The following is a 12528-nucleotide window of genomic DNA, read 5'->3' as shown; positions in this document are numbered from 1 at the left end:
TTGTAGCTGATCAAAATTACTATTCAAGTTTATATAGTTGAGGCTTATAATCCCCAATGCATAAAATCTTCTAATTCATGACAGTATTCTGACATTACTGATTAATATTGTTACTTAGTTATTTATATAAGCTTCAAATATTTAATGGTAAGTGAAATTTCAAATAACTTATAAAATAAAAATAATAAAACTAATAATAAACGAATTAGTTTTAATGACCTAAAGAACCTATACAATGTTTCTTCTTTTTTTAAGAATTCTGAGTTAATAGTTGAATTCATTTGTCTATCTAAGCTGAATCAGTATTGAAAACCTGGAAGCAGTGGATTGCCGTCTCGTCCTAGTATGGACTAACTCAGTAGTGGGCATCCACAATTTCTCACGCGAACACTTAACCTCTAGACTACAGGTCTATCCAGCATTCAATAGTGTTAATATCTAACTTTAATCGATCTATGACATTGCACAACCCTTCATCCATTGTCTAAGGTGAATAACTATCTCCATTCGACACGAATTGAACTCCGCTGTTCACAACTTCTCACTAGAATTCCAAGAAATGCATCTTGAAGTTAGCTTAGATAGACTCATGAATTCATATGTCGAAATTACTACAATCTCCACAAATCCTTATTCTGATAATTCTGAGTTAAGCAGTCTTAAATAAAAGAGCAGTGTTTGTTTAGTATACTACTTTGAATAACATAAATTTTCGTTGTAAATATTATTATTGAAAGTAATAGTAGTAAAATCATTTTTAAAAAAATGAATATATAAACTGTTAAATAAAATAATGTTCAGCAAAATAATAAAAAAATGAAAGGAAGATGAATATTACACTTTAATTTGATCTAGGCAATTAGAAAAGTAAACATCATTTAATTACATTTGAAAAGAATAACAGTCTCTGACAGTGTATTAAACTTTCTTCAAGTTTTAGTCTTTGTGAACACTTTTTTAACTTTGTGATCTTTAAATCCTGTATCATTTATTCAAAAAATCGTTGAATTCTAACAGAACATGATTTTTGCTAAGAAATAATGACAAGGTTGTACTATATGGAGTGCTACTTTATATAGTTGAGTTCTTTCATTCAAGTACACTAATTTGAATCATCAATATTGTTGAATAACACTGACTACTCTTTACAATTCATATAAAGTTAACTCTTGCCTCCAAGTTTGTTTTTATAAAATTTGATAATGAATTGAAATCATTTTGTCTTCGAAAGTGAATAATATACATTTTATTCGGTTGACAACAATAAAGTGAGCAGTGATATATTAGAACTACAAATAGTTATTTTTAGAAATGAGTTCACGAATTTTGATGAAAACATTCACTTTGAAAATTCTATAAATTCTATGAACTAATTTCTTGTTCGTTAATTAATAGACATACAAATCATATACTGTAAGTCAACTGGAATAATATTACTGACACTTTATCATTTCCATGGGGAAAATAATTTACTTACCTGATGTAAACAACCCTTCTGTTGTAATTCCCATTTATTTATAACTACTAGTTAAATTACAGTTGAATCTCTAACAGAATAACACCCATTATAACTACTCAATAGTCATTTTCATAACTGCAACAATAAAACTAGGTAAATTGATTGTAATACAAGTGATAACAACAACAAGAAGTACTAGAAATTAGTCTACGAATAAAATTCTTGATAAGAAATTCATTCAATTAATCTTAGATAACTTGGTTCTTTCATGGTTAACTTAATTGAAATACTACTGATTAAGAGATACTGTTATTGTACACAGATCATCAATGAAGTTGACATCAAACTTAAATTACAAATACCTACATCAAAAAAAGAATGTAATATACAGTGAAATAAAAAAGTTTCATTCAATGTCTTAAATGACATGATTCATTGAAATACACGTTTTATTGTCCTCTTTCATTATTCCATTTAAACAAACTTTTTATCCTTATTCAATCTTATATAACAGAATAATTAATCTGTTTGTAATTTATAAATAAATAGTATATTTGTCATATCCCAAATGAGTAGAAAAATTAGATTTTCTGACATTTCGTAACTTAGTGTAAGTCACTTCTTCAGAGGAGAATACTATTTATTTATAACAACTTACCTAATGCTCAATTTATTCGAAATGATCAAATCAAACCTTGATAATGATGCCTACAAGTTTGTGTTTGTAATTTAGTTTGTTTGTTAATTTCTGTTGTAGATCAACTATTTAATTCATCATAAAGTAAATCCATTATCAATTCATATAGTTTATCTTTTTATTTTTTTTTTTGAAAAAAAAACACAACAAACTAAAACTTCTTTTAACTGTTTAATTAACTTTTTAAAAAAGTCCCCTTTTTTCTTTTGTTTTTCATATTTAGCCATTTTATTTTTTCTATTTACCAAAAGAGAGAGGGGAGAAAAAGTTAAATCTTTTACTTATTACTTTAATCGAAATAGAATCCCAATGAAAAACTTATTTCTTTTTCTAGAAGAAAAAAAATTATGCACAAAAATATTTTTATCTTTTTTTTTACAAAAAAACTCACTTAAAATTATAAATTCAATGTTATGTTTAAACAACAGTGCTCGCAAGAGAGAAAGGAAAGAAAACATTCCCCCCCTACACACACACCGTCACGCACACACACACACACACACTCTCACATACATACATACACAAAACTGAAACTAAAAACGATAACGATATATTTTTTATAGAAGAAAAAACTGACTAAAAATATCATTTGCTTATTTCCTGAAACTTCGATTTCTTTTACATCCCTTGTTTATTTTTACTTTTATATTTTTTTGTTGTTGTTGTTGGAGAGAAAAAAAGTTCCTGAAAAAATCGAATCAATGTTTTCATTCATCCGTTCATGATGGTTCTAAAGTTGAATAGAATATTGAACATTTGAATTTAAAAAAAAGATAACGAAATAATTAAAACAAAATTTATTGAAGATTGATATTTTATATATATTGAATTAGATTAACTTAAAAAGCATATTTCCTAAATAAATAATTAATTATCTAAGAAATGAATAAACCACACTATTTAGATGTTTACATTCATATGAATGATAAATGTTAACTATTTCACTTTAGATTAATCTGTATTTTCTATGGGATGAACTAATAAACACTCGAAATTTGTAATTTATACCTATTTATATCTATTTGACTTATTTGTAAAATTTCAGCGAATGAGTTTGAAGTAAATCCAACGTTTTGCCCGGCAATATGGTTCAAGCTTTTTCAAGGAAATATAATGAAACATCAAAATGATCGAACTGGATTTACTTCAAATTCATTCGTTGAGATTTTACAGATACATATTCTTCCTCTTTAATGTTTCATATTAACTCGGCACCCAAATACTGTGAAACTATTCAATCAAATTTAGACGAAAGTTCTTATCTATTTGAGTTAGTTAAATAAATATAGAAAGATAGTGACTGATTGTATGATGACTGAATGAATTATTTAAAGCAATTAGACATTGTATGTTTATTTTTCAACATTAAACTTGTAATTTGTAGCTATGTATTTCTTGATAGTAGAGAATGAGTTGCCTTGAAGATCATTAACTGCCAAAATTGCCGCTGTGATCATATTGATTACTGATGGATAACTGGTTGGCGTTTTAGGTTTCGACGACTTAGGCTTCTTTACTGGGACAGCCATTGAAGCGTTCATGACTAATTCTTCAGTCCAAAATGACACACGGAAACTTATGTCTGACTCTATTTTTTTGTACTGAGGAAATTTTAGATAGTTTTAACTAAAATATAGAGGTGGTATTGTAATAAACATTCTTTATAATGTTAACAGCAAATCATTAATCAGTTCAAAAATTCTTTCATAGTTTTGATCGCTTTTCAGATTTAATGCAAAGATCAAGATTTTCAAGGCACTATTTATGACTCTTAGCTACTAGTAAGATGAAAGGTCTGCATTTAATTTCAACAGAATTCTTAAAGTTGTCAGTTTGTTTCTTACTTTCATTGATTCTAGAATTAACATTTAAGAGAGTAAGCAGAGTAATTAAAGTCGGAATAAATTATTCGTACTCATAAACTAATTGCCAGTGAAAACGATGATCAGTGAAATTAAACTTATTAATATTACTTATTTACTTACGTCTGTTACCCTCAATGAAGCATAGGTCGCCGACTAGCACTATCCAACCCACTCTGTCCTGAACCTTCCTTTCTAGTTCTATCCAATTGTTCTTCATTCTTCTCATGTCTGTCTCCACTTCTCAAAGTAATGTGTTTTTTGGTCTCCCTCTTCTCCCTTGGACTTGAGAATTCCATGTGAGGGCTTGCCTTATGACGCAGTTGGGTGCTTTCCTCAATGTGTTTCTTATCTACTTCCAGCGCTTCTTGCTGATTTCTTCCTCCGCCTAGTAATATTAAAATTATCTAGTTATCTAGGAGTTAAACAATGATAAATTTTATTCCAAGAAAGTTTTTTAATGATTTTAATCTGATAATCTATCATATTAGTTAGACTAACATTTACAATATTTAATAATTCTCTTACAAACTAGAAAGAGAAACTTTTTTTATGACGGTCTTCTAAGGTGTAGAAATATTTTATCCATATGAATGTTTAGTTTGACTTTTCGAATTGATGAATTCACTGATGGTCCATCAAGAACCAATCATAAAACACCATCAAATAATTGAATATCAAAAATTAAACAGTCGCATAATTAAAGAAGATAAAATGACAAACTTAAGAAAGAACCATTGTAGTGAATGAGAACTTAGGTGAGGAAAACCGATGGATTGTTTAATGCGAAAGTAAAGTATGAAAGTCATACATTAATTGCATCATTTGCAAACTTTTTCTGAGTTGTCCTTTACCTACTCCATCATTTCTCTAATTCTGTTGCTATTTTGACTGCTCTCCAATTTCTTTTTTGTTCGCTTCAGTTTAATCTTCTGCTGACAAGTATTCTATTACTACTTATATCTGTCAGCATAAGCAGCATACAATCGTAAAAATCAAGATAAGTACAAGTTCATTTAAAGAAATAAGTGATTTAAAAATATGAACAGTGTAGGTCACTTACCGGACAATCTTCCCGTTTGATTTATTTTTTACACACCATATTGCAGAACTCAGTGAATAGTGAACCAAATCATTAACTCACATTGAAACATGACTGACAACTGACTCTAACATGTGTTCCTTTATTTTTTATAAATATATTGCTTTAAACAATAGGTTAACTAGAATTAATTGAATATTTTACCCTGTATTTCTTATCAATACGTAAATATTCTTTGTTATGTTTGCTGGAAATAACTCAATGTCGTCGATACAATCATACAAAAATGTATAACAGTATGAAGTTTAGCAGGAACTAATCACATAAGTCACATTAAAAAAAGGATTCTAGTTATTTTCATCATTATTCAAGTTAGTTTTCGTCATGGACTAGTTTTATTTAGTTAATCAATTAAAACTATGCTACAGTAGACAACTGTTTCATCATAGTTTATGACTTTTCACGTTATATGCTGAACATGACTTCTTTAGTCTGATTGTTCACATTTTCAACTTCAGTTAATTAGTGATATGTATATACCTCATTGTATAGTCTCCACAAAATTTACAATGAAATAACTTTATCGTTATTTTACTTCAGTGATCTGTCACGGTCATCAAGTTGTTCTATGATAAAAGAATAAAAGTACTTCTCATGAAGTAAAATACTATTAAACCACAATAATAAAAAATATTATCATTTCTAAAAAGTTATCATTTTGACTGTTTATTAAATCTGAAAAAACACATTCTTTTTGGTATCCCATTAAACATCACTCCTAATCTGTTCTAAACTTTTCATCATACATTTTTCATAAAATAACAGTATCCAACTCAATAATAGTGATTATTATTTATATATTTTTTCAAGTAGTTAATTACAGGTTAACCAACATTTCCCACTGAGTTTTCAATCAATAGCTGATTAGTTTCTTAGCCTATTTTAGACCCTATAACGTTGGTTTTCAACGTATTTACGAATTAAAGTTTATATTGTTTAGTTAATTCACACTGATACTGGTCAGTCATGGAATACAGTGACCCTGAGTGTTGTTAGAGGTATGAAGGCGGTTATCACTTCTCGGTTGTCCACACAATGAAAGGGTTCTTCTAGAGGTATCTGAAAAATAAATTGGGTTAGAGGTGGTCTTAGTGACCTGATAGCATGATCTCAGTGCCCATGGGACTATTGCTTGAGGCTGGACACACAGGAACTTTTCGTGAGTAATTTTCGTGTTAGCTCCGTAATTGTTGGAACCTGACTGCCGGAGACGGAAATCTGTGGGATAAGGCAAGCTGTGCATTTTTAGAGTTAACCTTTTCTAACCCCACCTTTCCTTTGTGGGAAGACAGCATCACTAATATGCTTGTTGTCCGAAAGAAACACCTTACTGCAGTCACACCTCTCTACAATTAACAGTACAACTTCATCCTCGGATCTTTAGTTTTTTTTCTTTTAGTCTTACCGCTCTTCAATCGACCTGTATGGCATGGTAAAACCTTGAGGAACGATTGTTCCAGTCAGTATAGCTCGATTATTTCCTTACGATAGTCAAGCCCGATCACCGCATCAAGTTAACAGCAACAATTGTGATTGATACTGACACAACTGTGAATCACAATAAGTATACACCACTCAACTAACGATGAATAGAAATAAGTGAACAAAACTCGTCTATAGTAACTGATACAATTCAGTAAAAGAAAAAGGTACAGTCAGGAGGGTTTAGTTCAGTTAAAAAAAAGGGATATTGAAGAGAAGAAACTAAACTAACGTTTTGATTAATTAAATTGTAAAACAGTTTCATCCATAAGTTTGATAAAGAAAAAAATTTTTTGTTTTTCAATTTTTAATTTATCTAAAATTATCTTTCTCAAAAATACCAATAATTAAACATTATTATTATTATTACTATTATTACTAGTATTATTACTATTATTAATATTACTGCTATACCTAGATTCCTTTGTGGAATTATTATTATTATTATGATGATGATTATGATTAGTCAAAAAAAATATGATTTTAGCATATTACATTGGAATAACAGAATAAAGATGAGTAGGAATAGAAGAAGAAAACAAAAAAAACTTCGTTTTACTCAGAATGTAAATAAGTAGTCATATACATGTTTGTATGTTAATGTATAGGGGTTTGATAGTCGTACATATATATATATATATATATAAACATAGAATGTGATTGCATGCATAAAATGTCTTTCAAAAGCATCAGGTGTCCAGGTGATAAAACAATCTCTTTTTGTATAAGATAAAATAACACGAAAAATAAAAGGAATATTCATGTATTCTAATGTTTAAACTAATGAAAATAAGGTTAAAAAATAACAATGAAATAAAAAAGGAAGGAGAAGAAACTCCCGAGAAAATCATGAAAAAAATAAATAGTTTTATTAACAATCATAAGAATAATATGCGACAAAGAAAAAGCATGAAATTGTTTATACACATATATGTGTATAAGAAGAAAAAAAAGAAGGATGAATGGATGATAATGATGATGATGGTGATGAGCATGTGGTGGAATAACTGAATAGGAGCAAAAAAAAGGTTTGTATACAAACAGTAGATAACTAAAATGGATAAATTCACTAAAAACATGATATACAAATAAGTAAATAAATAAATAGGTAGGTTTATCATTGTGTTACTTTTGATTGGTTTATTTAAAGGGAAAACTATAGAGAAAAAACATTGAATAAATAAAATAAATTTTTATAAATAATGAAAAATCTAATATGAAAATTATGCTTTTGTTTGTTCATAATATGTTGACATGATAAACTTGCATTTTTATTTATTTTAAAAGAAATCAATTTTAGCTCCTTTTTTTCCCCATTGAAACAATGATAATTTAAACAGTTGAAATCATGAGTCAGTTGAAGTTAGACCACCTTGGAAAACCTTGAAGAACTGGACGGCCGTTTTGTCCTATTAAGGGACTCTTCAGCAGTGCACATACAAGGCTCCGCCTCGCGGGACTCCAACCCAGGACCTATAAGTCTCGCGCCAAGCTCTTAACCAACTAGACCACTGAGCTGGCCGGCATCCAACGGTGTTATTGTCTAACTTCAACTAATCCATGAAATTGAGCGACACATCCACCATTGTCATCAGTGAGTTCCTACCTCACAACTAACCTGGTTGAACTCCACTGGTAATTAATAAAATTTAATAAATAAGTGTACTCATAGATGCCTATAGCATAAAAATGTGTGATAGTGTAGTGAATGAGAACACAAATGAGGACAATCAAATGTAGTTGAACATAAAATTTTAGTGAAGTCTGAGAATCATATAGTAAATACTTTATTTGCAAAATGTTAACCGATCGTCTCAGATTACGTTGTTCTTTCGTTTCCACACTATTCTCTGTTCTTGTTCTCTTTTCACCTTATGCCGCTAGATATTTTACTTTCAATTAATGATACATGCTACTTATTTCTATCGACATCAGTAGCACAACGCAATAGTATTGGGTTGTAAAGTCATAATAAATAAAACTCATTTGATATTGTGATTTACAAGTTTCAAGCTTATTGTTACAATTCTTACGGACGTCTTAACATAATCATTGGTATTTAGTTTGTTTTTTTTTTGTATTTGATAATTATCTTTTCCCTTATAAGATTACTATGTATTTTAGCTCAAAAGTCACATTTGAACTTTAAGTTTACTGCAGTTTTAAACTACATGAACTTGTAATGTCGAAATATAAATTACAAGGCATTTTGTTAATTATACTCGCTATTAAGTTAATATTATCCACAAACCAGGGTCTTTGGTGAAAACAGCTTGTATGCTCATGTAACAATGAGGATGATATCATTGATCCTAACTCTTAAGTTAGCAAAATAATACAGATGCATTTAAACAGTACAGACTTTAAAAACATATTATTATAAAAGAAATTACTAAGGCCTCTTTAGAATAGAAGAAATATGGGTGTACACCATTTATCTGATTTTTTTGTCGTTGAAAATACATCTAAATTTAGTGAGATATCATTAGTTAATTTGCTACACAAACAGTAAAGAAAAATATTCCATGATACTTTTTGAATTGATATTTTTCAAGATTCAAAGAAAATCACTTTGATTTAAAATTAAGTTTGAAATTTATACAAAACCGTGCAAAATATAGGATGATTAATTTTATAGAATTGTATAAAGTTGATACTAGGTATTAGATGATTTTAGATTGATATCATGAATAGATCAATGTTAGACCATCATCAAAAACCTGAAAGCACTTGATGGCCATTTCGTCTTAGTATGGAACTTCTGAGCACTGCACACCCTTTCGAATCCAGGACGTTCAGTCTCATGTGAGAACACTTAACTTCTAGATGATTTCAACTGATTTTACTCGATGAAGCTTAAAATATTTTGACAGGTCCAAATTTAAGACTATTTACTATTTCACTGATTGAAATCATGAGTCAATTGAAGCTAGACCACCATGGAAAACGCAGAAGCACTGGACGGCCGTTACCCGTGGAGTTCAACCAGGTCGGTTGTGAGATATTTCCTCACTGAGGACAATGGTGTACGGTGGCGCAACGTTGTGGATTGGTTGAAGTTAGACATTAACACAGCTGGATACCGGCTCGGTGGTCTAGTGGCTAAGTACTCACACGCGAAACCTGTAGGTCCTGGGTTCGAGTCCCTCAGGAGGCGAGGTCGTGGATGCGCACTGGTGAGGAGTCCCACACTAGGACGAAACGGCCGTCCAGTTCTTTCAGGTTTTCCATGGTGGTGTAGCTTCAATTGACTCATTATTCCAACCAGTGAAATTTCTAAAATCTCCACAAAACCCCTTTTGATATTTACTACTTGTAGATCGAACATTACATAAAAATATACAAAAATGATATTGAAGTATTCATCATCCATGTGTCACAGTTTCTCTAATTCAAGTCGATTACGTAATCTAAACGGAAAAGAACATATTTAAGCATAAATCAGATAAACAAATAAATAAATAAATGTTTTTATTGTATGTTTATTTTTACAACTGTATACCAGTAACTTTAATATAAACAATTGAATGAACTGTTAGACATGACTTATCAGTTGATCAAATTTCCTAAAATGTTATAATGAACAGAGCAGAATAAAAAGTCAAATGAACTATTACAGTAACCAAGTTTTTCTGTTATTACAATCGAGTTGAATGTCAGCCACTAGGATATGAAGAAGTCCATTATATATAATTGGTCATATGGAAGCAGGTCCTTGAAATTTACTAACTAGGTACATTACTAGTCATTAAGCTTTGTACAATTATCCAACTCAGCGTGGAAATGTAGCACAAGTACATATGTAGAAAAAGTATGATTAAATTATCTTAAAGGAATAAAAATGACCATTGTTGATATTTATGCTAGAAACGTAGGAACTATGTTTGAGCTTGCTATTAAATCTTCATTGAATTTATTGATTGAATGTTTTAGAACAGTTTAGAATCCGTAAAATGTATTATCTTAATTCAAGGAGATACACACAAAACACAACACAACATGAAATAACTGACCAAAATGTTTCAAATCAAGTAATAATCATATGGCCAAAAGAATGAAAGATTGTGTAAGACTCTGTCAACTCAAATTTCAATCACCCTATCAAGGTCTATAATTTATTTTATCGTTCAAGTAACTAGTTGAATTACTTTACCATATGATATAAAGTGTTTTTTAAATATCAGCTTAGTTTATCAACGTCTTTCATGCAGTCAAATGACCTCTGTGAACAAACGATTTGTATTTAACTCCCAAATAATTGGTATAATAAACAACATATATATGTAGCCAGACATGAATTTTACATGTATTAGAACGTATTAGGACCTTGCCAGTTGAACAACTGGTTGCCAAGGTACACTAAAAACAAATAAACTCAAAGAGTCGTCAATAACAAAACAAAATTTCAGAATTCTTTCACCGTGGCTACAATCTTAGTAGAACCAGATATGTAAGAGATTTATGTAGCAATAACTGTTCCCAAAAAATCCAAGAATAAAAGAACAGGCATTATAATATTTAATACTATCACTTACCTCGTTTTAATCAATCTACACTCATAATGAAATCATTCTTCTAATTAATTAAATTACTAGTTATATTATCAAATTTCTGACGATAGTTTTTGTTTCCTTTATCACTTTACATTTTAGGAAGTGGTAGACAAGAATTTCAAGACCATTTATTATCACATTATGATTATAAATGTTTAAAATGTGATTATACATCACGTACAGAAGGTCGTTTAAAACGTCATATGAAAGATTTTCATTCCGATGTACCACCGGAAAATTTCTCTGGTAAAACAATCAGATCTATACGTTCAAAATTGCAACGATGCAAACAATGTGATTTTGTCACCGATACAAAGGTAAATTTTATGTGAAATTTTACAAATAATTATTTTCATTGTTAAGATCATGATTCAGTTGAGACTAGACCACCATGGAAAACCTGGAAGAACTGGACAGCCGTTTCGTCCTATTATGGGACTCCTCAGCAGTGCGCATCCACGACCTCGCCCTCAGCGAGATTCGAACCCAGGACCTACTGGATTCGCGCGCGAGCACTTAACCGCAAGATCACTGAACCGGCATCCAACGGTGTTAATGTCTAACTTCAACCAATCCACGAAATTGAGCAACACATCCACCATTGTCTTCAGTGAGTAAATATCTCACAACAGACCTAGTTGAACTCCACTGGTCACTACTTCTCACTAGAACTCCAGGATATACCTCTTAAAGCCAGTCACTAGTGAGCATATGTTGATTAATATCAGATGGGTTTTGTAGATGTTATAGTAATTTCAATGGTTAAGATCATGAGTCAGTGTGCAATTGTTTATAATATAAAATATTCTAAAGTCACAATATCCTTAATTAGATTTTGTATTACTTTACTGAAGATAATGATTTGAAGTTACTATAAATTAATTTTACCTAGAAGTATTCACATACTGTTGCAAACTGATAACATATGTTATGTGTAGATGGAAGAATTTTAAATGTAAAAGATTATTTATCTATGAAACGATGATCAATTTGTTCTGTCTTCGAATAGGTTATGTAGATTATGTTTATTTAATTAGTTTGAAGGAACAGGTAAACTCGAGTCAACAAATGGTTAGTCCATTTGATAATTTTAGATAATACAATGAGAAGACGAATTTTATGGTTCATATAAACTTCATTTTCTCATTGCGCTATCTAAACTTAACAAATTTTTACTTTCTTTTTAAGCTTAAATCTCATATGTTATTGTGTTTTTAAATTTCATCCCTGTCATTTTGTTTTACTGTGAAGTCCTATAACTGAAATACTTCTTATTGTATGCTTTTTTTTACTATGGTCTCTTTCACTTATATGATTATTAAAGATAACTTACATAAAGATGATAACTAAATTTTGTTTAAACCCGTTAGATG

General features: G+C 29.9%; 1 protein-coding gene across 2 annotated transcripts in view; it reads left to right on the top strand.

Annotated features, from left to right (window-relative positions):
• Positions 1 to 12528, top strand: part of IKZF5_1 (Zinc finger protein Pegasus) — a gene marked incomplete at both ends in the record, with an annotated part of 47657 nt that overhangs the window by 29351 nt on the left and 5778 nt on the right. For both annotated transcript variants that reach the window (XM_051211909.1, XM_035731791.2), the window contains one exon: positions 11255 to 11472. In XM_051211909.1, coding sequence (XP_051072032.1) covers positions 11255 to 11472 — 218 coding nt within the window. The remainder of the gene's footprint in view (positions 1 to 11254; positions 11473 to 12528) is intronic.

The sequence above is a fragment of the Schistosoma haematobium genome, chromosome ZW (genome assembly GCF_000699445.3).
Source record: "Schistosoma haematobium chromosome ZW, whole genome shotgun sequence".
Lineage (NCBI taxonomy): Eukaryota > Metazoa > Platyhelminthes > Trematoda > Strigeidida > Schistosomatidae > Schistosoma > Schistosoma haematobium.
Note: the sequence above shows the minus strand (reverse complement) of the source record. Positions and strands in the feature narration are given on the sequence as shown.